At 36.4% G+C, this 25,955-nt stretch overlaps 1 protein-coding gene across 1 annotated transcript in view; it reads right to left on the reverse strand.

Annotated features, from left to right (window-relative positions):
• Positions 1-25,955, reverse strand: part of robo1 (roundabout, axon guidance receptor, homolog 1 (Drosophila)) — a 502,355-nt gene that overhangs the window by 80,836 nt on the left and 395,564 nt on the right. The window contains exons 4-5 of the mRNA XM_088921682.1: positions 10,017-10,174; positions 797-917 (exon numbers count right to left, since the gene is read on the reverse strand). Of these exons, the coding sequence (XP_088777808.1) occupies positions 797-917; positions 10,017-10,174 (279 nt within the window). The remainder of the gene's footprint in view (positions 1-796; positions 918-10,016; positions 10,175-25,955) is intronic.

Raw genomic sequence — 25,955 nt, forward strand, 5'->3', positions numbered from 1 at the left:
CCCACAATATAATTCATAAGAGTAGTGCTGTTAACTCCAGTGTGCCAGTTAAAATCCCAACATAGAAGTTCACAATCTGGCCTGAATAAACTTCTGCTGTGTAGTTGTACTTAATGGTTGTCATAATGTCATTAGATAGCATATGTTTCAATGGTTTCATAATTTCAATGGTGCTGAAGTGAGTCCCTTTTTATCCCACCCATATATTATTTTACACCCATACTGGTTTTAAACCAGGAGGGGAGAAAAACCTACAAGAATTTAAAATGTGCCTCTCACATCTACCTATAGATTTTGTAGCAGGTAATATTTCCACACAACCTTTATGTCCTAGTCTGTTCTATTGTATTTGCTTCCTGTCCCATGACTCACTGCTGTTGTCACGGATGTCGGAAGGGACGAACCGAAGAATGGCAGGAGAGTGTAAGAGACCCTATGTGTAGTGGAGCGTAGCCCGTGCTCAGCTGTTCAGGAAATGCTGTATAGAAACCAATGCCCTCAGGTAGCGGACGTGGGGCGACCTGGTGCTAGGCGGGTTTGTGGACATCCAAACGTCAATGCTGAGCGAAGGCAAATGAAAGACCCAGAAATAGATAGCCCCAGAGAGAGAGAGACACTGGAAGAACAGCAAAGCACCGGAAACAAGAGACAGAACAGAGTACGAGTGCCCTCTGGCTGCAGAGGGCGTGACAGCTGTGAATCGTGAGGTTGTAACCAAGGTCGTAATGTCAAATTCGGTGACAAAGTTACAATGCTTCTCTCCCAAGATAGAGTAACAGGCTGCAGTGCTGCTTACCCAGAACGGTGAGCTCCGCAATTTCGCTCTCCCGCTCGCCCACCATGTTGGTCCCCACACACACGTATTTCCCAGCATCGCTCTTCCGTGCATTTGTGATCATCAGCTTTCCTCCTCTTATCTGGAAGACACAAAGGCAGAAGAGATGAACGGCTGGGAAAAGAAGGCATTGTGGCAGTGAAGAGGCCATATGGGTTTCTGGCAGATTGTACAATATTGAAAATTTAAGGAGACAAAGTTGGTACAAATGTTTAATGGAATCACTCACATTAATATAAAAAATATTTTTTATTGAAATGACATGGATTTTCATGGAAGATTTGGTATTAAATTATTGCCACCAGAGGCACTTTTCGTCTGTTATTCATTTCAGTTATTTCTTTTCCCAGATCAGAAAAGCATTTTGCATGCTAAGTTTGTTTTTTGTTTACATCACCATTATCTGTATGTAATTTATGATGTATTCTGTATGTATCAATTTTATATTTTTTTTTATTTAAAAGAGCGGTAAATTAAATTTGAGATAATGTACAGGGTGGTTATTTCTCATTTTATACCAACATATCTGCAATATTAGTAAACTGAAATTTTCAGTTGAGAACTCAAGGTGGTTTTGATACTTGAAGCCACATAAAGAAGAAAAGGCTTCAGTAATAAATAGGAAGAAGTAATAGGTTTATTCCATGCTGAAAAGAGAAGAAAAAAAACACAACGTTTTGGCCGTGGAGCCTGAACAACGTTGTGTTTTCTTTCTTCTCTTTTCAGTATGGAGTAAACCTATTACTTGTTCCTTTGCAGCCTACGCATGCTGACGCAGCTACCCACCTGAACTATGTGTAATATATACATATTAAGATGAGCTAAAAAATACCATGCACACAAAAAATGCAAGATGTGCACTATTAAAATGCAAAAACTATTTTTCTCACTGCTCAAATTCATCATTTTGCATTTTACTGTACAGTATATTCAGTCATAGGCTTATGTACTGGCACCCTTCTTCGTCAGGATTGCTATTTACCCACTCATTTTGTGTAATGGATTTTGTTTGTTAATTTGCATGTATTTGACAGTGATATATCTTTTACATGTACAGCATGCAGCACTCATTCATCCTGGCAAGTGATGGGGATACTTCTTATTACAACTATGCAAAAATCCCATAAAACAATGGCTTAAGAATGTCTATAAAAGTCTATTAAATGGTAGTCAGTGAGTGGCGTATGTAATTTATGAGCATAATGCCCAGTAAAACAGAGCTGGAGTGGCACAGTATAGTAGGATTAAATGGCTGCTTAAGTGCTGTGAGGTTTTTTTGTGTGTGTTAGTCATATTTCCAGTCCTGCAATTATAGGTCTTAATGAAGGCCTTTGTTCTCAGGGTCTCACAGGTACATCAAAAGCATGCTAACACCTAAAAAACTTGCACTCTTACTGTACAATGTCAGACAAAACCTAGTGTTTTGAGTGTGGACTGCAGAGTTCAGCTCTTGGTCAATGGAAAATTTAAGATCTAAGAGAATACTTAAAATAAAATGATCTCTCTGTCATGCACCTGAAAGAGATTCCTTTACTAAGTGAAATAGGGGAGGTTTCAAGTAGAGAATCATGCATTACATTTCAGCCATTGTCCTGTACAGAAACAAAGGGTGTGGGGAATTTCAAAACTTTCTCATAACATAGGTACAGAACAAAAGGCCTTTAAGAATGTATATTAATATCACCTGTGCATGACTGAGATGAAAGGTGCAGTGGTCATTGGTATGGGTTACAAACTAAAAGTGCACAAACAGCTGTGAAGTACTTCAAATGTCACAGCTAATGAATTCCATGACAGATTTAGAGCCTCATTCTCACAAAAAAACTTGTACCCAAAAACATCTGGGATTTACTTTCAAAGTCCCAAGGACTTAATTTAGCATTTATAATATTTCCCTTGATTTATGATATGAGGGGTTTTAAATAAAAGTTTCAGAAGAGCTATGACTGAAAATGAGAACTGACTAAAACTCAATTAGGTGTCTTGTTATTATGGAGTCTATCACACTGCTGCTGTTGTACATACTGTACAGAAGGCTTGTCCTGCAAAAAGGCTTAAATTGTGTGACAGTCATAAACAGTCAAGGCCAGGTCATTCAGTGTCAGAAAGAAAAAAATGCAACTTAATAAATTCCCTGTGTATTATGCAATGATCTATTCCACCAAGGAAGAGATGCCTTTTCTTTCTTCTTGTAAATTTCAGAAGCATTCACCTAAGGCAGCCATTAGACCCATTAGATGAAAGTTAAGTGCTTGGCAGGAGTTTCCTCCCTAACAAGAAGTTCATTTTTTGTGGTGCTAAATGTTCTGGAATTCTACAAGGTCCCAGAGGTCTTATTTTAAAAAAGCTGTCCATTTACCTCTGTGCTCTGTATCCCTGGCATTTTATATACTGTAGCATAATAGAACTGTAATTGACAGAAAATTATTTTATGTACATTTCAAAAGGCTAGAAAAACACACAACAAAACCAAACGTCCTCACCATTTGTAACAAGTGCCTTAAATGGACATGTGCAAGAGAGGTTTTAAATGGAATAAGGTTGGCTTCCAAGGTTAAGCTTGCATACTTTAGTTTCTAATTTTCCTGTTCTTTAGGATAACACCTTTGTTGTACATTAACCAGCCAGGCTTGGCCTCCACGTTTAATGCCATAAACCCAAAGCAAAGGCAGCTAACAAATTGTTTTTCCAGGTGGGCGCAGCTAAGGACAGGCCATATATATTTCGGCACCTCATCAGGAGCCAGGGGTAGTGTTTTATGGCCATTCTTCTCTTGTGTGTTTGTTTTTATTTCTTTGCTCCATAATGGAACAATAGGGGTCTACAACAACAGCATAGCTTTTAATAATAGCAAAAGACAACATATCTGTCATGATGGTTGAACAAAACCAAAGGTTTCTTCGACAGTGATCTGTTATTTCTTTACATTCCATTACACATTTCTCAAAGCCAGATTTTACATTTTACTGCTGCACCACCTATTGACTTGAACGAGTTCAAACATTCTTTTATTTAATAGTTTCTTTAATTCCCATATTCTTGCTTTGATCCTGTTTTCCTTTTTAGACATGTTGTTTCCAAGAAAAGGAAATAACTTAATTTTAAGTATGTCTGGCCTAAATGGACATGAATGTTCTCATTTCCTCCTAGGGTGGTGCACTAAAACGCTTGGAGCTCCCTCTGGTGAGATAGATATCTGATGAACAGGAGAAGATAAATACAGACTGCTGATGCTTATGCAGTGTATTTCATGCATCAGTGCAAAAACCACAAATAAAAATAAACCAGAATCGGTCTCCCTAACCTTCTGTTGTCTTCTGTATTGTATAATTTCTAAACAACCAAAGAGATTATTATTTTAAAACAGAAAATAAAAGAGAAATAAAATTTTAATTTTATTTAGTGTAATCCAGTTAGCTGGATGGCAATCTTTGTGTGCTGAATAATATCCAGATCTGCAGTTGAAGGACCACTAGTTTGTGAATAGAAACAGCACCCCTACAACGTGTTCCTCAGGGCATATATAAAAAGATCTGCCTGTAGCACATTTCTTGTCAGTGTTTCAGTGTTCTTTCTCTTTGATTTGCAAACAAAGGTTTTATTTCTTGTAACCCAGATTTTCCTACAGTCTAGCTGCTCCAATGCCTGTGCTAAAGAAGAATCTCTGGCAATTAACAATTGCACAGCATTTTTCAAAAGAGAAGAAGTAGGAGGCTCCTGAGTAGGGCAAATCGTCTTAACACAATCTGATTAGTTGCCTCATTTGAATAATGGGAGGTTTCTCTGGTGCAATGATGTTCATATGTGAAGTGGCAAACCAGAAGCATTCTAGAGTGGCACTGCCTTTCATTGCTGAAAAAAGCATAGGTTTCCTTAATTGTGATAAACCAGGAAATAGTCATTCATCTACATTATTAATGTTTCATTCCTACATCTTTTGTGCAAAGATGGCTTGCATACACCAGAGATAGGTATACAAAGATATGCATTTTAGTCATTTTGCTGACTAAAGAGAGTCTATGCCAAATAATCTGAAGTTAGCCCTTCTGAAGAACGGAGGCCTGCCAACAGTACAAAGCTCTGGAGATACCATCTGAAATGTGGGTGCTTAATTAGGGAATTGGAAGAGAAAAAAGGCCAGCTTTGTTTGTTCTCTGATCTCTTCCTTTGAGAAAAATTGATACGGCCCATCCATCATAACATGGCAGACAGAAACAACATGTTTCTGCTTTATATCACAGATTGACAGTCAAGCTATTCGACTACAGCTTCAGCTCTTTTAAGATAGCAGACGCTCTTGACTGTGAGGTACCAAAGACTCAAAGACTTGCTCAGGACCTCCCAGCCAAGACACTGATCCTCATCTTAAACAGGCCAGTTCCCCCTTGGGCTGTCTGTCAGCATTTGTTTTCTCTGGTGTATACGCTGGGTAACAAAAGCTCCTTTTATAACATCTTCCAGCTGAAGATTTGTGTAGTCTGTTTCAAGACCATTCAGTGCTTACTCTACCTCTTTCATATTTTTTACAGCACCTTTCAGACAGACACACAAAGAGTCTGTGTTTTGCATGCTTATTTAAAATGTTTATCACATATTCCCACTGTGCTTGAGAAGCCTAATTAAATTGGTTTTAATAACACTTTAAAAGTATTAATTCTGCTGTTACAAAATGTCCAAAGAATCCATTCAAACAACATATCAAGCTTAGATGAAAGGCAAAGTATTACAAAGTTTGTATGTTCTCCCGGTGCTGACATGGGTAATCTCTAGTTTTCTCCCACTTCCCAAAAACATGCTGTTTAGGTTTTTAAATTGTCTTTGGGAGCTTGTATGTTTTTCTGTGATAGAAGAGTGTTCTATTCAGGATGCAGTCCCACCATGAACCTATGCTTCAGGGCTGCTACAACACTTATCGGGAATAAGAGGTCCTTCTGATAAAGGATGGATGAATTTAAAAATTATGGGGTACAGTATGTTTTAATATGAACATGTCTGGGTGCACTGGTTTCCTCCTGCTTCCTTCTTGTCTTGCTGGATTGGTTTTGGCTCATGTAAATTGTCCATTTCTTCATGCCCTGTTAAGGTCTGACATCCAGACCAGCATGAGAATAATCCTGTGCTCCTTACATCGGAAACTGGGTCCAGCTAGCCTTGACTTTACAAGGAATAAGTGGCTTTCAGAAAATTTGGGGATGGATGCAAAAATATATGTCGAAATATTCAGTTTTTGGTATTTACCAAATAAGCCTCAGTGTTCGTAAATGTGATGAGGGCAGTAAATATTGTATATTAAGAAGCTATTTATCTGTCTGTGTCCATGATATCTCAAAGGGAGTATGGGACATACAGTATTGTCCAAACCAGTATTTCGGTTCCCTTCAAGGAAGGGCTGGATCAGATCCTTGGATCAATTAGATCTTAACAACCAAATGGGCTATGTTATTATCTGTTTATCAATTGTATTTACATTAATCAGTTTCAGGTAGCTAAGATGTTCAAGTAAAGTGAAGCTTTTCTACTATTCTATAAACAGCTACTGAATGATTTATCAAACCAAGTATCTGAGGGTGCTTAAAAATATCACTTTTAGGATTGCGGAAGACATTCAGCAACATCACTCTAACCTAACGCATTATTAACAGTTGTTTTTTATTATTGTATGTGTTGAGATTGTCATAACTATTACAGAAGAAGTGTATAATAAATACTTTTTAAAAACTTTCAAAAAGTGGATATATTATTAGTTTTTGTTGTGTCCACTAATTGATTAATTAAACCAAAACAACATTAAAATTTTTTAATGATGAATGTGGCACTAAAATACCTCCTCTGTACATCTCTCCTCTCCTCTTTACATTATATAAGGTGCTGGTGCTGATTTTGTTCCCCCATAAACCTTTGGAAACAGTAAAAAGAAATTCTGAGTGTAAAGTTTCGGGATTTATTTCTAAAGTTAAGGGAAGAGAGAGGGATTGGGGATTGTTATCTCAGGAGGACAGAGAGTTTTGCCTTTTTTGACACCAATAGTGTATAATAATCACAGCCTCAACAGAAATGCTGACAAGTCTTGGCTACTCTACTAAGTTGCAATGGGCTACATATTTACAAAGACTTCAAAAGGATCCAGGTGTTTCTGAAAAGACTTCATGGCAAAAGATTCCTTTTGAGCAAGCCTTTGTTCTAACAGAGCAATATCGAGTCAGAAACGAAAATGACAAGTGTCTCTTAACCCATAACTATTAAGTGCAAAAAGGAACTTCATTAAGATTTTTCAAACCTGATTAGCAGGTCTGCTCATTGGAAATTGACAGATGACCCAGATAATGTAATTTAAGTTAAAACAAATTATGTTGTTGTTTCTTTTAATTACACAGTAAGCTTGCCAGGAGGTCTCTAATCTATGGAATGTGATATTCATAGTAGGACATCATTAATGACACCTGCATGTATGTTTGTGAACTTCACTGTAAATCTTATTAACAGCAGAAATCAGGAAAGAATTGGACTGAGGAACCACAGCATTCAGAACTCCAAAACCAATATTGCTTGTATCTGATGCCTTTCACAATACATTTGTAGTGAACTTACATTCTTTTTGAAGGTAAGGGTATTTATGTAGAAAACATAAGTCTGTTCTGAGCAGAAACATTGTGATCTGTTTCAGATGCGGTGAACTTCAGATTCTTATATTTGGACTCTATGTAAACAAACAACAGATGCTTAGTATCACCACTGAGGTTTGTAGTGAAGTTTAAATAATAAGTACAATTCTACTCCATTTCCACAGCCTGGACAAGACCTTTGGCTGGTAAAACCAAAATGGATAAAGCGAGTCCCTTACCAGTTCACTGAAGCAGCTGCTACTATTAATTATTATTACAATGTCTATTATTATACTGTTGATGTATTTGGGAGATGCCTTCATTGAAGGTAACCTACAGCTATACAAGCCAGGAGTAAATAATACAATTTAAATATTTAAATAGCTCATATAAGAATGTGTCCAACTCACTATATAATCACTCCTAACAAGAATGCTTAAAACCTTACATGTTGCATGCATTAAAAATAACTGACCAAATTAGAATTAGAAAAAGAGAATCTGAGATTGCTAAGAACCGATAAAATACATGATGATTAAAATGTACTAAAATTTAAAATCTCCAAATACAGTAGCACATAATATGCAACTGCATAAGTATAATAATTGTCCTATTTATTCAATGTTTTGACACACTCGAAAATCTGTAATTATTAAAAATCACACATAGGATAGGATCCAAGGCAATTCCCAGTATATGTCAGTACTGTGTGTGATATTAGCTAAATATTTTATGGGACAGACAGCATATTTGCATTAGTCTCAGTTCTGCTGGTTGCACACTGTAGTTATGTGATTAGTTAAAGGACTCTGTCATTCATTAACTGGGGTTCTCTGCTCTTTTGCCTTTCCGCCCTAATTATGAAGATCACCAATAGGCGCATCCAGTATCTTGCCTGTCAGTTTGAGTAAAACAATGACCATAATCACTTCTTCTCTCAAAACAGGAGTCTTGTTAAAATTATTCTGAGCTCCCAAGGTCGCACAGTAATGAGAATGAATTGTAATTTATATTGGAGCTCCTTGGAGTGTCATCTTAATTAAAAAGACTAATTGTCATTCATTTTCAAAATCCATTAATCAGCCATTTATGTTACAACACCAGTGTGGATTGCATTTTTGTTTTATCAAAGTTAATTGACTTCATATGACTACAGTGTTAAAAATTCTCATCTATGAGAATATTCCATAGCCTTTATTGTTTTCTTCGAGTTATGTTTGGAATGCACACATACTGTTGGAAGTTTTCTGCACCTGTCTGCAATCTTTTCACTGACCTCTACAAGTGCTTCATTTTTCCAAGTTGTTGATGTTTCCTTTTCTAAGCATAAAGTGGGAGGTCTTCTAAAACAAGCTCCACAGTTCCACTCTTTAACAAAAAGATGGGCATATGTTTTGTGTGAAGCAGTTCCATGTGGCAATGCTTTTCTTCCATCATCACCGTAGGTCTGTAGCCAGTATTATAAGATACTGTATGTTCAGTTCAGTTTTACACTGAACAGTTCCTTGAGATTAAGGGTGCTGCACAAAGCAGTTGAACAAAATCACACAAAGACAATGTCCTAGTTTAAGGATATTTCCAGATCTAATACTTAAGATGTTTTGGGAAGCCAGACTCTTTCTATAGCCATGATGAGTTAATATCTGTTTCATGTCCACAGTTTAGAGTTGGGCCACTTGAGGTACTATAAGGGAATGAATGTTGGAAAATTAACTGTGTATCTAACTAAACAGGAAATTAAATGTTTTTTAAAGGTAGATTCTTTTTTAATACAATACCTCATTAATAGGTCAGGCTTAAAGAGTCATACAGTTTTTTTTGATTCTCCTCTTATTTCATTTAATAAAATGCATACATGTAATGCAAAAAATATTCTTATTTGAGAAGCCTAAGAAAGGGTAAAACAATTTTAATTGAAACATTGTTCTTGCTGCAAAGCCTGTTTATTCTTAAGAGCATTCATTACTCATGATTTCTTTAAAAACTACAGTAGTAAGGCTCAAAAGGAATTACAAAATAAACATCTGTATTGAAGTAAAGCAAGATATGTACTGGAAGGAAACAGGAAACTACTAGAAGGATTCAAAGTCTTCCTTTACTTAGAGGTCTATACTTAACTGGATGTCTTAAGGCCCACAACATTTTTTTATTCTACCTATATTCTGGCTGTTGCCAAATACTTTCAATGCTGCCAAAATACTGAAGAAATGTTAGGCACGATAATTTTTTTGTGTGATTTGCCAATTAGTTTTGTTGTATCTACCCAATTAGGAAAGGTGAATTATTTTTTTTTGTTACATTCAGACATCACAACACACAAGGGAGTATAAAAAAGTGTAAAAAGTTTCCTTTGATTCATCCACCTTTGAGCCATTCATCTTTAAAAACGATGCTAATAAAAGGAGGGGCACATCCCTCACAGACAACAACATACCCCTGAGAGATGCAAGAGGCCTGTTTGACTAATCCCACTATCATGAACTACGTTCTGATCTGTAGTGAATATCTCTTAACAATTCACTCAACCAAGCACCGACCAGCAGCATAATGCCCTTTTCTGCATTGTGCCGGACTCTCACCGTGATTCTTTCATCTTTGTCATCGATTGGTACAGCGTCTTTCTTCCAGGAGATAGTTGGCTCTGGATGACCTCGGGGGGGCTGGCACTCCATGACAGCAGGCTCCCCAGCTGCCACCATCACATCGGATGGGTTCTGCCTGAAGTCATCGCGCAGGACTGCGGAGAAATAGAGGCAGCTTTAGATGATGTCAGACACACTCCTGTTTGTTGAGGGATTCTGCGTTCCAAGTTTAAACTAGACCGGAAGCACAACATTACAAAAATGTTCTTTTTAGGAAGGTTTTCATAATATACAATAACTTTGTTATAGGTTGTTTTGCTTTTCTTTAAATAAAAAAACTTTGCTATTACTAGTGGGGAACCCATAAACACACAGGGTCCACCTGTAGCTACTCCACATTTGTATTTCTCTTAAAAAACAGTTGCTGGATACAGCTATTACTCTATAGCAAATACTCTTCATATTAATCACAAAAGCATATAAGCTCAAGCTTATATTTTCAATGTCCTCACTTTTAAAACACTTTTTATTCCAACTTTGATACATCAGAAGCTCCTGCAGTGACATGGTAACATTTCAGAAGAAGCTGGTCAATGCAAAAAATAACCAGTCTTATTTTGTCACACCACAATGCTATAGTTGATTCATATACCTATGGCTATGGTTTAAAAATCTTAAAATCATAGTAATCAGGGAGTGACCATACTAAAACCCTTAAATAACCATTTTAATCATTTGTGGGAGGACTGCCCTCGTCCTTCCAGTTATAGTACAAACCAGACTCCTATTACATCAGTGCAGTTGCTTTGCTTTTCACAGATCATTTCAGCAAACTCGACTCCCATATACTGTAGATGTGTGCAATTTGTCAACTACAGGGTTGGAGAATTAACTCCTTACCTTCTAGAATTAGCTCCTTGAATATGGCCCTCACCACAGGCAACACATACTTCTTTTGAACTCTTGGTGCTTTTCTATAATGGAGTAGCTTGACCAGTTCCTATAGGGATTTACCCAAGACACTCTAGCCTTACTGAAAACTGAGAAACTTTACATTCAAAGTTAGGGAACTCATTTATGTTTGTGCTATAACATCCTCTACACATGCTCAGAAAGTCCTTGTACTTAGTTATTTGCATGTAAAAATGTGTCAAGAACAGATGTCTTGCTGCAACAAACATATCAGAATGTTCTGAGTAATGTCAGATACAAAATACAAATTAGAAACTCTTTTTGCAAGATCAGAAGAAAATCTTTTACATATAACAACTGGCTACCTTTTAATTATAAGATTTTGCATTTGTCCTCTCTTAATCCTATGCTTAATCCTATACCTTTACTTACTGAAAAGAATTTACTTGGGAATGACAGAAAAATGATAGGGGAAGTCATCACACCATTGCATCTTATAAGAAAGCAAAACTGGCAATCAGACCAAAATGTTGCCCTTGGTCTGAACATAATCACTATGAAATTGCAACAGCAAGGTGGAACACAGTGTTGTGTTATAAGACAAATAGCAGGTGATTTTAAGGCATTGGGAGTGCATAGAATTGTCTGTTATAATCATGCAGCTAATGATTTTGAGGAATAAAATTTATTAATGTTTATGAATTAAGTGAATAACAGGCTTCAAACAGGAAGATGTGTTTTGGAGAGAATATACAAATTAAATAAATACACATTTTTCATGTTATTAATTGCTTATCAGAGCAGAAAATGCTATACTATTAATATTCTCTATAAAACAAATATTTAAAAAGGTGCATAGAAAAATATAAAGATTAAATAAAGTGCTTTCAGCCTTAATGTTGCAATGCAGAAATCCCGAAAAACCAATTGAAATCTGTGCTACACAGTTTTTTATTTGTTTTTTTTTTCAATTTTAAGAAGCATTAACTGTCCTATCTTTTTTCATTCCATTGAGGATTGTGACATTTCCACTTTGAACAGCTCTGTAATGATGTGGATCCTATAAAAAGAAAATACTTTTTCAATCAGTTTAATGACTCTTTCAAAAGTTACAGCCAAAATGAAAGATAAGCTCCCCTCCTACGATAATTAAACACAATCTTTTCATGTTCCATTTGGCTGTCAGTTAAATTCCAAACGTGTACAATGGCTAATAGAGATAAATATTTGCATTACAATCAGATTTATGAGTCCTGGAATTTTGTTTGAAGTTTGCTGTGCTGCAGAAACATACCTAACATGATAACCTTTTCCTGCTTTTTCTATCTTTCAAGAACTCCAATTAAAAAGTATTAGATTCCTAAGTGCTATTTAAAAAATACTGTTATTCATCTGCGGAACATTTCTAAAGATAAATCGGCCATTAGCAAGCAGTAAAAAAACAGAACTTGACACAGGAAGAAAATATAGCTGAAAAAAGAAACAGATCTTAATAAATTTTGAGGGAAGCTTCATGTTTTTTAAGACAGAGGATGGTTTAGGAAGGGCCCAATATATGCTTTTAAAACATATTTTAATAATTCTCAGGATTTTTTATTTCATATAAAACACAAGGTAGTGGAAACTGTGGGGAGAATACATTTAGAACTGCAGGCATTTTGTATGCACAAAGACACAAAAGTCTGTTGGAGTCTGGAACAAGTTAGCTAGCCATTCTGTTAAGCAGAAATTATTGAATGAGATCCTTAGATCAATTAGCTGCTAGAAATTACATGAGCTACTGTAGACTGCATGAATGACCTCTTTGTAACCTTTGCTATATTCTAAAGTCATGCTTAAGTATTGAATAAATTGATACATAAGTATAGATTTTTTAAGACAGTGGCCCATGAAAATAGAGCTACAACTAAAAACAGATCAATGTTGTGTAACATACTGTAGAAATATTTTTTTAAAGTGGAGATCTTCTAAAGGCAAGCAAATACTATTTCACACCGATGCTGGGCCCCCAGAATAGCTTGTGTGTCTCCTATCCCCTTAAGATATGAGACTTACATCCACTCTGCACCACTTAACTGGTGCCCAGTGTCTATGTGGGAGTACAGAACCTAAATGGAAAATTCCAAATTTGGCAAAAATTGGAAAAAATATCTTCAACGGGTCTCACATTAAGCCAAGTGCGTTTAAATTTAAACACTCAGAAAATCCTGTAGTGCCACTAACCCTTTTATTCCCGATGACACAACCAGCTCCTTACCTAACTCATACAGTAATTAGCAAGATCCACCTAGCAATTTAGGAGTTGGTTGTAATGACATTCTGAAATGGAGTGAATTAAAGGGTCATGTGTTGATTAGCCCTGCATTAGTAGTCATGACATGACATTCAGCAGACATTTCTGACAAAATATTTTTTTCTTTTGATATCTTTTACAGACTAAAAATCAGCATAATCTAAAGAGTGCTTAGTTCTAAAACACATGCAAAAAATACTACTTGAAGACACTTTTTCTTTAAAAAAACTGGTATATCTCCACTAGTGCCTGTAAATCTATTCACTGGCTCTTCATTATATTACAGAATTGCACTGCAGTAACAACTTTATAGCAAAACTGCAAATGACTTTGCAAGGTACTAACAGAGCAGACAAAGTCAGCTCAAATCTTTATTAAGATCCTGACCCACAAATGCCACAGGAAGAACAAGCAAAATAAGCAAATGCACCATCTAAGTCCAAATCATTATTTATATGGCAGCGGCCCATTCAACCTAATCAAAATAATTACAAGTAAGGGAACCATACTTCATCATTCACTGGAAAAGCCATCAGCAGAATAAACTTAATGCACATATATGTGACTATAAGATTTAATATGCAATGTAATTTGTTGATTTCTTTCACAACAAGCATAATAATTATTCTTAACCAATAAGAGCTTTGCTGCTTCAGAAAAATCAATCACTTTGGTTAAAAAAAAAACTTTTAAAAATAATACATTAATTTTAAAAATCAAATTTGGGATTTCTAATTCAGCACCTGTGAGATTTAATGCACAAATTAAAATTAACTCACAATGTATGTACAGTAAATAATCAGCAAAATAATCAAGTGTTCTAGCCTTAGAGAATGTAATACCTATATATCTGTCCATTTTCCTTTCTCTTTATCCAATTCAGTGTCACAGGGGAGCCAGAACCTATCCAGGCAAGCAATGTGAGCAAGGCAGGGTACACCCTGGAAAGGACACTAGTCCATCGAATGGCACACACAGAGACACACACATCAGAGCCAATTTTTTTCCCTGAAACCAATTATCTTACCAGCATGTCTATGGACTGTGGTAGGAAAACAGAGCAATGCCCATATTTACACATTAAATAATGCAATTATATTATCCCATCTCATTTTACCAGCAGTTACTGTATGATTTCATATCAGAGAGGCAATGTTTCCAAACCTCAGCGCGTACAGTATTTATTAATGCCTAGCTCCACCTGTGCATTTACAGAATAGATGGAGTTACACGTATTACAAAAGAATTATTGGTACATTTGACAAAATGCCTATGCAAAATCATTTAAAGTTCATGTTTCTGAAATAAAACAGTCATAAATGCACATAAATGCAGAGTGTGAAGGCTTTCTGGCATCAATGAATATTAGGGCTGAAACAAGAGTGGCAAAGGCAGTTATTGCAAGTTCTCTTTTTTCAAGATATTACCTTCACTGTAGGCCCTTCTTAAAGAACAAAACATTAACTCCAGCTTCTAGTTTTTGATTGGCAAAGAAAAAAAATAAACAGCACAAAGTAAAATATACCTGGTGCTGAGAGATGGTTCCTACAGGTATGTTTATGATACCTAGATCATGAAGTGCTTCTTAGCTTAAGGAGAAGTAACTTTCCTTTAAAGCATTGGTTTAAAGCACCCAGACAAAGAACAATTAGGTTTAAGTTGCAAATTGGTATAAGAGTCAGCTTCTATATACAGCCTTCTGTCCAGCTGGACTTTTGTAATGCTTTTCTTATGATTGTGTGAAGATAAGTAGGCCTGTATGACAGGCAAGAAAATAATGAAAAACTAACAACATTCAAATTCATTTAAGATCCTGACATAGATACTGGGCCAGTAACTATTTTTGCAGCTGTACCCTGTAGGGCTTCACCCAAAGGAAGGTGTGTTCTAATAAATTTAAAAATGTTATTGTCATTGTCATTGTTCAGTCTTCTCCTTTTGTGTTTGAAAATACATTTTAAAAAGAGAGCCTGTTAGCTTACCTATTGTGGTTACTGCTGCACAACACATGTAAAACCAATATGATAAGAACACAATCTGATGACAGATTTGAAAGAAATAAGGCACAATTGAGTGAAAGTAGGAAGAATTATTAATGTTTTTAGGATGATTTATTACATGATAAAAAATAACAGAGGAATAAAATACCTTTCAGAACATTTCAGAATGACTTTCTTACACTTTAGTATTTTCATCTGCAAGTGTACAGTATTTTGCACTTTGGCCTTTGCAATCTGCAGAACACATTATATTTGAAATTTAATGCACATGGATATAGCAATGAAGGGATAGAAGTCCTGGAAGACATTACCCAAATTCTGTAATTAACAACTCAATCAACACTTAAACTCAATAAAAATACACAATTGAATGTTGCTGAGTAGATTTCTTGTTTTTGTAAGTGTATTTACTCTAGTGCGCAGGTACAGCTGCAGGAAGGGAGTAAAGCTGGATTTTGGCATCTATAAATAAGCATAATTCACTATCATTACAGACCTCAGAAGAGAAACCTGTTCTGTCAGTGAGGGGCTGTGTCACATGTTTACTAATGCCTCAAAACCCTAGTGTCGCTGCTCACACTGGCGACAATCCTGACAAAGTTTTATACAGTATAAAGCTGCCATAGTCTTCACAGTATTCTCTATTTTAACAATCTAAACACCACTTAATATAAATGCACACATACTGCCAGTACTACAGTACTATTTTTATTTTTTCCCAGGATTGTGCGATTCACAATAGTGATTAAATAAATAAAAATGGAGACCAAATAGATCATAGCTAATGGATCCACACTACAGTAAAAACCCCACTTTTGTTTCAGAACTGCAAAGCACATGATCAACCACAACCTATATTATTAAATTATTTTTTATTTTTATTTTTTAAAGAATAAAATATTCTTATTATTTTCATAAAAACGCTTTGGATTTTGCTTTATTCACATATCTGTATATAAGATTACTCAATCTCAAACAATGCTAAAATAAAATAGTTGCTAACAAATTCAGCAGTGCAAATCACTGCCAACAAGCACCAAGTAAAACTGCAATTATAAAGACATAGAACGTCAAAAAAGTTACAAATAAGAGGAGGCCCATCTAGCATGGTTGATAGTTAATAGTTAATTTATCCGATGATCTCATCCAGCTGTTTCTTGAAAGAAGCCATGGTATCAAATTCAACAACATGGCTGAAATCCATGAGGGTGTATCAAAGACAACTGAAGATACAGTCACCTCAGGGTATCCAGTATATCGGGGAATTGAGTGAATACACTCAAGAGCAGAAACAAAAGTCACCTGTAATACTGTGTCTGTATCCAGACATTTCTTAGGCCCCCTGCCATTTGCACACTTCTCACACTTTTTGGGCCCCATCTCAACAAGTACACCACCAACTAGAGAACCTCCTCCTCTACAAATTAAAGCTCAGGTGAACAACACAGAAACCTGAACCCTGACAACCAGCAAATTCCTCCTTAAACCTTTAAGCACTTAGTTTACTAAGTGAACTAAGATACGATTTTCTTCTTGTTGTAAGTTCACAGCATTACACCCCTCCCTTCTTTCACCAATTAAAAAAAAATAAATCCCCATATATCACACATTGCAGAGGAGATTTTAGAGATTGAAAAAAACTAAAGAAGTCAGAATTTCAATCGATGTTGGCCTTGAACAACACATTGCCCTTTTATCTTCAGGGATTCCTTTGATTCCTCCGCACTGCCCCCCTTTAATGCACCGCGTGCTGCGGTCTCCTGCTGAGAAGGGATGTTAGCACAGAAGCTGGGCCTGCTCTGAAGCAAACAGTATCAGTGTCAGCCATGAGGTCGGGCTTGATGGGAACCCTTCAGATTCTAAACCTAGAGAATCATTAATTCATCGCTCTGGGATCTAGTATGCTGATACTCTCCTTTTCACTCAATGACACAGATGCTGATGTCTATCAATAACAAATTTCTCAAAACTGGTATTTTTAACATTTGCATCTATGGATTCTTTCACTACAATTTTGAACCCATCACTCTTCCTCTATCATATATCTAAGTTCATCACACAACATTTCAAATTTTCATGTAAGAAATCTCCGAGCTCTTGGTTCAATATTTCATTGTCTGCTTGGGTGTGTTTTAAGAGTCACTGTGGTATAGGACATTAATTGTTTTGGAAAACCAAGAATGCCCATGAACTTATTCAAGATCTTATTGCGCTTCTTAACACCTAGCACTTTTAAAGCTGCAATGTAACTGTTTGGACAAATACGATTAGATATTTTATTACCTGTCATACTAGGTATGACTATATTTTATAGCTTCACACAGTGCATTCTAACTAGTTTAACTAGCATTCACTTTAGTGTGTCTGTACTGACTGAGGTATACTGGACAGAAATTATTATTAACATGTTTTTAAGTCAGATTTAACTATCTGAATGGATATGACATTTCAGTCTCTAATGTGTGCAGCAATCCTGTTCCAAACATAAAGCATACAATCACATTTCCCAAATACAATGCATATATCGTTAAAGAGAAAACATTCAAACAAAATAAAAAGGAAGAACAAAACAGTTTTTTGCACTTTTGCCTTTGCATTCTGAACAATGCATTATACCTGAAATTTCAATATGCACAGATATAATGATGAAAGAATAGTACTTAAAAGTCATTTTTTGAATTCTGTTATCAATTAAACAATCAACCCAAAAACTAATTTAAAACACAAAATTCGATGTTCTTCAAATTAATATAGTTGGATACTATAATCAAACTTAGACATCACAATACTGCAGCAGCACAAACTGATATACTGTATATTGCTGCCCCAGGAATCAATCAAGACATTACAGTAACAATTTTATTTTAATTCTGTTTTTGCATCCGTCCATGATAACATTTTCTATCGCCCACCAGGGTACCAGTTGCTCACTTATTTTCAGTATGAATGCATCTCTGAGAGAGTCCAGGAACAAGTTGAAAAATCAAAGGGTATTCAGGACCAAATGCATGAGACAATTCTATAGAGAATTGTGTGGGGCTGGAACAAAGTCCTTTAAGAAGATGTTTTATGGGTTCCTCAGGTCATTAAACTACACACTAGTAAGGACACTCTTGTTCATTTGTAACCTTTCTTGAGTTCTCTACAAATAATCTTTCACTTGAGTTTGCCTACTGACATTTCTTTCAGCTGTATTATGGAACTTTCTTTGTATCTATTGTGGTTTTCATCAAAAAGCACCTCAAAAGTGTTTTAAATATTAGCCCAGTAGTGCCACACCCACCAGAGTATTACAGGTTTGAGAAAACAAAGGGCACCTTACCTTCTATAAGTTCTGATAAATCAGAAAAACATACCTTAATATTCAGATGTGTAAACAGTTACTTTTAAAACAAACTCTCTATACAAGCTTATCTAAGCATAATAAAATCATGGAGTGCACCACAATGTAAGTGGTCTTATATTGTTTTCGGAAAATATAAAGATAGAGTGCAGCAGTTGAATCTGACTTGGCTATAAAAGAGTGTAACTGCTCCCGCTAGGGTAGGTAAAAGCATTCTTTAATTCTAGCAATCGGATAATTACTGGGGAGGAAGGTGCTGGGGGATGTCTGGTATCTGTCATGTTTACATGTAGGCTAGAGTCTCCACTCCCTCTCCTCCCACTCCGCACTGCTTTGCATTGTGCATGTCCTGCATGGCCGAAAAAAAAGATATTAGAAACTCTTTAACATCTGTATGATTTTGCAAGTTGGAACACATAATCATATTAGAAAACATTCAGAGATAACAATATCACTTGTGTCTTTTAGCTTTTGCCAGAAAAGAAATATTGAAAATACTGAAAGCAAAATTATTCCCAGAGCAGCTCTCTCATTACAATAGAAGGAGGGAAGGAATCTGTTACTTTTTTCAGGCTGAAATTATCAGTTCATTTTTTCTGCAGTTTTCTTATCACTAGCAAATGTTGAAGACTTACATTTTTTCAGTGGTATTATTCCTTCAAGAGTCATTTGGGGCCTGTATTTTTGGATAATGGCCCATCTCTAAGCTTAAAGTAATGTTAAGCCAACAGCTGGCCATTCCATGATAATATTTCTAACACTATTAGCGTGTAAGTCACACCAAAGCTGTGGAAAAACAAAGTATTTCTATTAACAGGATATGGGTGTGTGTCTTTGTGTCCTTTCTGTGTCTTTGTTTCAACTACCCTGTTATTGATAATTTCAACAAGATCCTGGTTTTTCACTGCGTGTCAATGGCAGCAATTTCCAAATTCAGTCATTTGCCATATTACATGTTATGAAAAAAATATTTTTCTCTGTAATTCTTACTTTAAAAAATAAGATAAAATTATTTACATCAGGAATTTTTTTTCATTTTCTCAACTATATATTCTCTACTGGGAGGCAAGGTATTTTTACACTGGCGATCTTCAGTCTATCCAGCCTTGGTAATACCCTGCCAATTGTGTATCACTTGGGGATCCCTAGTCACAGCCAGCTAATGACTGCCCAGAATAGAAACAGTGATGTCTGGATGTCCTCTGAATGAATGCCTACACTGCTTGAGCCATGTAAAAGGTTCAACCCTGAAGTTTTACGCATTTAATTTTAGCATCTCCACAGAGACAGTATCATAACTCCATCTGCTTTACACTGAATACCATTTTCTTTTCTTAATATGTAACAGTAAGGGTAAAAAAAAGATCTTAAAAGAGATGCTTAAATATTATATCAATAAATAATGCATTTTTAAGGAATTTGGTATATTTTCACACAGAACAGAGGCTCAGCTCTTATAACTTTATACCTTAAAAGTGCTTTATGCAATCTGTTTTTCTGTGTCATTTACTCATTTTGTGAAAACTGGAAGATTTCAAGCATACTAGACACATTGCTGCAAGTTTCAGCCACAGAAAAAACACATTTGCTCTAATTGTGGTTACATCTGAAAAAGAAGAGTTTTTAGCCTTCATTAACATAGGGAGTGTCATTAAACATGCAATAAATGAGCACTGGACCAAAAGTAAACTAGACTAAAGATTTGCTGTGTTTTTAGTACCCCTAAGCATACCCCAACTTGCTCTCCATGAGACACACAGACAGGGAGAGAAGCTTGAGGTCTGAGTGCAGGGTCAGCCATTTATACGGCACCCCTGGAGCAGTTGGGCTTAAGAACTTTGCTCAGGGGTCCAACAGAGTAGGATTCCTCTGGCGGCCGCAGGATACGAACCAGCAACCTTCCAGCCACAGGCACAGATCTTTAGCCACTGCACCACCCCAGTATACAGTAAAAAAGAGTTTCCACTATTGCATGAACAGAAAGATGAAGTATGAAATCTAAAGGGAGAGAACCAGCATAAAATGTAAAATGTTCTTCATGCGTGTATAGATTAAGCATGGGGTTTCACATCCTGTATTTTCCTTTTCTGAGCTATTGTGCCTGCAGAGAAAGTCTTTAGTTGATCCAGTTGTTATATCCTTCACAATGCTCACATGTCTCCAGGCTACTGTAGTTCTCAACCTCAACAATGCATTTATAGTAGCTTACAAAGGCAATCAAATCTTTCTATAACATATAGTATGCAACAAAAAAAACAAACATTTACTTCCTTTTCTTGAAAGAACACATTAAATTAAAAAAGAAGTTCCCATACTGTGCCTCCCACATTAATAAAAACGAAGTCTTAATACTGCACATCAACATGAATTAGATTAAAAAATGAGCTTTGTCTGAAGGAAATTAAACGGATTAGTTTAAGCTTCCTCAGAATCTTGAGCTGTATGAACCAGAAAAATATACATATAGGGAGAAAGGTACAGTTGCTTTTTAAATAACTTTTGTTCAGAATATACAAAATGTTTTTAATTTTTTGAAAAAGCAACATATCTCAATTCACTTAGGCTATTTAATCATGTCCAACACTGTCTGATAAATTTCCCATGTTTGATTAGTTTCCAGTTTCCAAAGACATGTTTAAGACATGTTTTATTTATTAGTTTTCTTTATTTTTAGGGTTTTGTATTTCTTTATGAAAAAAACATTTACAAAAATATTTACTGTAGTAAACTGCATTTTTCAACAAACTTCCAAAAATGACAATATTGAGATGATTGCATGTCATCTTTATTTTAAAAAATTAAATCGCAGTCTTATTTCTCCTTAATTTTATAACATAGCAAAACAGAAAAGCAATAGTTCAGTAAAATGTTAAGAATACATTAAAAACGCAGCTCCTGGATATTGTGTTATCTAGGCAATCAGAATTTAAAAGAGCAGTTGGTGCAAACAAAATGCAGAATAAGATCCAGGAAAGTGCATAAATTAAAATGCCACTGCTGGTATCCATCAGAGGGCTTACATCTAACCTCTTCTTTCAATGAAGTGAACAAATTCCATTAATTTGGTCAGCTGAACATTACAAGGCAACAATCAAAGCTTGCCAACATGTAGAATCATAAATAATAATGAATTTAATGACTGACTGTAGTAAATAATTCATCTCAGCAGGAAGCTTGTAATATAAATCTGAAGTGAACAAATATATAGTGAAAATACAAAATAAATATGGATCCCAGATGTTTCTTCTCCAGGCTGTTTGATTTTACATTTCATGATGAAAGACAGCTAAATTACACATAAACATATTCAACTGCAGATAACCAACTGTAATGACCAGTGATGTGTTTTTTTTATAGGTTACACATTTTTAGCAACTAAATCCATTTGACCACTGACAAGTGGCACTAAAATGATCCTAATGATCACTGGAAATGATAAAAAGGGGCAACAGTCACATGATAAATGTCAATCTGATGGCCTTTTAGCTATTAAAACTACATGCAGAAACTACATTAAGAAATCTTAATGCAGACGATTTTACACTTGCATTACATATTAAAATACTGCATTTTATGTTTTTGATTTTTGGGAAGTGTTTGAGTGTACAGTACTTTGCAAATATGTCTAAACACAACACCATATAACAAGCATTACTGTTTATGAAAATAAGCTCCTGTATAAGTGCTTTACATTTTTTTATTATCATTTATTTCACTGAGCTTCCCTACTCCTGAGATAGTACTCAACAAGTAACTTATACTAAAAAAGAACACTGTGAGAACTGGGCCATGTGAGGGTTAAACAAAAGAGGACATATAAATGTACATTATACATATATTTAATAATATATTTATTAAAAGACAGGACATAATTCTAAAGGTTAAGACAAGAACTTAATTGAATTTGCTTATTTCTATTCTCAGTAAACTATCCAGTTAATGTAAAAAAATAAAGCACCTGGTTTTATAATAGGCCCTGATTTTTTTAGCTTAAGTAATTGACTTTTCAGGGGGGGTTGTGAAACCATTAACATTAGAGCAGGGGTCTTAAACTCAATATCTGGAGCACCCTGTGTCTTTTGGCTAATTGTGATGCTTATAATATTTAACAAATCAGGGTCCATGGTGATTTATAAGTAACTTTACCTTTAATGAAGTGAATGCCTCGTGTAATCAACTGCAAAAGATCTTAAGAAAAATCCTATATGGTTCTAATTTAGAAAATAATTAGGTTAATTGCATAATTGACTACTCACGTTGGAACAAAAACCAGAAAACACAAGGCCCTCCAACAGTTTGAGACCCTTGCTTTAGGAGAGACTGACAGACACAAATCATTCAAATCCCGAGACACAAGGTTTGAAAAGACAATGAGAAATGTCTGTTTGCAGAGTGGTGTTCCTCCAGTAACAATAGTTGTGCTGTAAAGATTTTCAATTCCTGTTGCATTCAGCTTACTTTTATCTCATCTGATTTTAACAAAAGTTATTGATGAAATGCTGCCCATCAGGCCTCCTCACTGTTTAGCAGACTGGCAACAGCAATTGAGCAGATCCAGGGCTAAAAATGCTGTAGAGTGAAGAGGGTTCAAACTGCTGCTCACTGTCACTGACTGTACTGGTTAAAACTCCTTGCTGCTTTCAGCAGCTCCTGTAGGTCACAGGCCATTGCAGAGCTGGGGGTTGTCAGCCTCCATAGTGCTGATATAACTGTAACTAACTAGACCACACACAGAAAATCTGCTGTGGCTCTGACAGGAACACTGAGATTCAGACTAAATTAATAAATGCCTGAAACTGTACATATTTCATATATCTTTGCATTCTGGGATTAACAACCATTCTTTAGAAATATTTACCTTTCATGTCCTCTATCCCTGTACTGATCATGCCCCCTTTTACATTAGTTTTCGATATTTGACCAAACTAGACTAAAGTCACAATCGTAATCCCTCCTCTTTAGGGCACTCCTTTAGGGCCCTTTCGTATTTTAGCTGATTTCATGCACCTGCCCCCTGTTTTGTCCGTCTTTTTTTAAGGTGGGCGCTGCTGCTATGCCGGGCTCTGCATTGGAAGACGGACATCCGGAGGCCCGCCTACCATTAAGTCGCCCTACGTCTGCGGCTTAGGCTTCTGATCAGCATCCAGACCTGATAAGGCTGGGGCTTGGAGCGCCTGGCCTCGTTACTGTTTTTATCTTCCTGGTTCCCTGTCCCTGTCTCTGTTCCGGATCCCGTTCCAGATTTTAACCGTGTTTGTTTAGTCTTGGTGGGATCCCCTGGTTTTGAACTTTTTCCCCGATTCCCCTATTGGACTTCCCTGAACCTGTTCACCTGCACCACGGCCCCAGAGCACAAGATCACAGCCGTCACGCTCCCCTGTCTGCCATCCCGTCCTGCTCCTTTTGTGTTTCCCTTGAAGTCTTATTCCAGTCACTTCCGGATAATACCGTCTGCACAGGGTCCTAAATGACGCATTGTGAAAACTAACGGCTGTTAAATATTTTATTTTGACTGACACACACCTATTAACTGATTTCTATGTTAATTTCACCCTTAGGACTTAGGAGAAGAAAAAATAATACTTTTATGTGAATTTGGATTTGGAATTTGGAACTGGAATTTCACTTGTGTGTTTGGTCATACAGGGTGCTATCAGTGTATTGTTAGTGTATTTTTGAATCTTTCAAGTTGGTTCCAGAATCTTCAGTTTTGGCTTCTGTAATTAGAGTAATTTCTCTGCCAAAACGTCTTAATCCAAAGCCCCATAGGCAAACACAAAATGGATTACATTTTACTTTCTCCAGCCCTGTGAGAATTTGGTCCCATAAAGAGTTTTTCCTGAATAAAGGCCCAATCACTGATCAGAAAAACAACATCCTGAAGGGAAAGCTTCTGTCAGTTTGGTCTATTGTGTGTCATAAAATTTCCATGTGCTCTTTCAGGGTTTTGTTTATAGGGGCTTAAACAATCAGATTTCTTTGAAGCAAATATGTCTTCAACCAAAAGGTACAAGAGTCATCTAATCTGCTAGATCCTTCTACATCAATCTCATTAGCCCTAAAAGGCCTGATTGTTTTACCAAACCCAGGGATGTGGTGCAAGCACACATATTGAAGCAATTGAGTATGCCAGCAGCAAGCCCTTTGGGCACTGCCTCTGGTCCCCCAGCAACTCAGCCTGCTCTGCTTCCTCCGAGATGTAGTCCCACCAGTCCACTTCAAAGAGCAAGCCCAGCCATGGTGTCTTAACCTCTTCTTTGATTTCCCTCTTGCTAGCTAGGCTCATGTAGCAAGGCTAATTGCAGTGGGTGTTAGAGACCTGCTATTGTTACACTCCTGACTTCATACCAAGGGTAATGCTGCCCTGTCAGGCTGTAACAAGCAGAAGCACAGCACTGCTAAAGGTCCCTAACCCCCACCTCTATTTCAGCAGGCTAAGTCTCCTACCTTCTTTTAATAATGATGGGAACCTGTGCAACCAAGCCCTTTCTGGGCAACACTGTCAAACAGTGCAAGGGAAGGGGGAATATTACATTATTATGTTTTAGCCATGCAGAAATGCACAGAGAGTGCTGCTATGTATATCATGGGAAACCGCTCTGGGAACATTTCTGAAATCAGTTCTGTTGTTTTTTTTTTATTTTATTGAAAAAAGTCAAAATGGAAGATGCTGCACAGTGACAACACAGTCCAGTCCTCCTTTTTTAGGAAATTTCATCAGCTACCTTCACTCAGCATTGTACTATATATTTTATTTAGTTTCCAGATTAAAGCAGATTAAAGCAGGAACATACATACTGTAAATCTATCACAACAAAACATGATTTCAGACATAATAATAATAATAATAATAATAATAATAATAATTAATAATTGCTCACACTTATATAGCGCTTTTCTGAACACTCCACTCAAAGCACTTTACAGGTAATGGGGACTCCCCTTCACCACCACCAATGTGCAGCATCCACCTGTATGCTAAAATACTGTATATACAGAGATGTTTTACTTCTCATAGGCACTTCATCAAATTGCAGAAAAGTAACACAAACACCACAAGCATGAAGAGAAAAAAAAGAATATGAAACAGGGTTTCAGATCAGCCGTTAACTTTGCATGTGTCAGAAGCCTTGGGCAACAATCTCAGAAGGACAGGGAGATAACAGTGTGAACTGGGAAGGACCACCTAACAAGGCATGTTTCTCATCATAGTGAAAGCTTGATCCTTGCAGCACGCCCCAGGGAATTCAGGAACATTGAGCAACTGTCAGCACACATCTCCCAGCTGTCCAGGGGAATGGCCTACAGAAAAGAGCAACTTCTCAGCAAGTAAAATGGAAAGGGGGGGATTGATGTGAGATAGGAACACAAATTAACTAAAATGAGCT

This window comes from Atractosteus spatula, chromosome 7 (assembly GCF_055471065.1).
Source record: "Atractosteus spatula isolate fAtrSpa1 chromosome 7, fAtrSpa1.hap1, whole genome shotgun sequence".
Lineage (NCBI taxonomy): Eukaryota > Metazoa > Chordata > Actinopteri > Semionotiformes > Lepisosteidae > Atractosteus > Atractosteus spatula.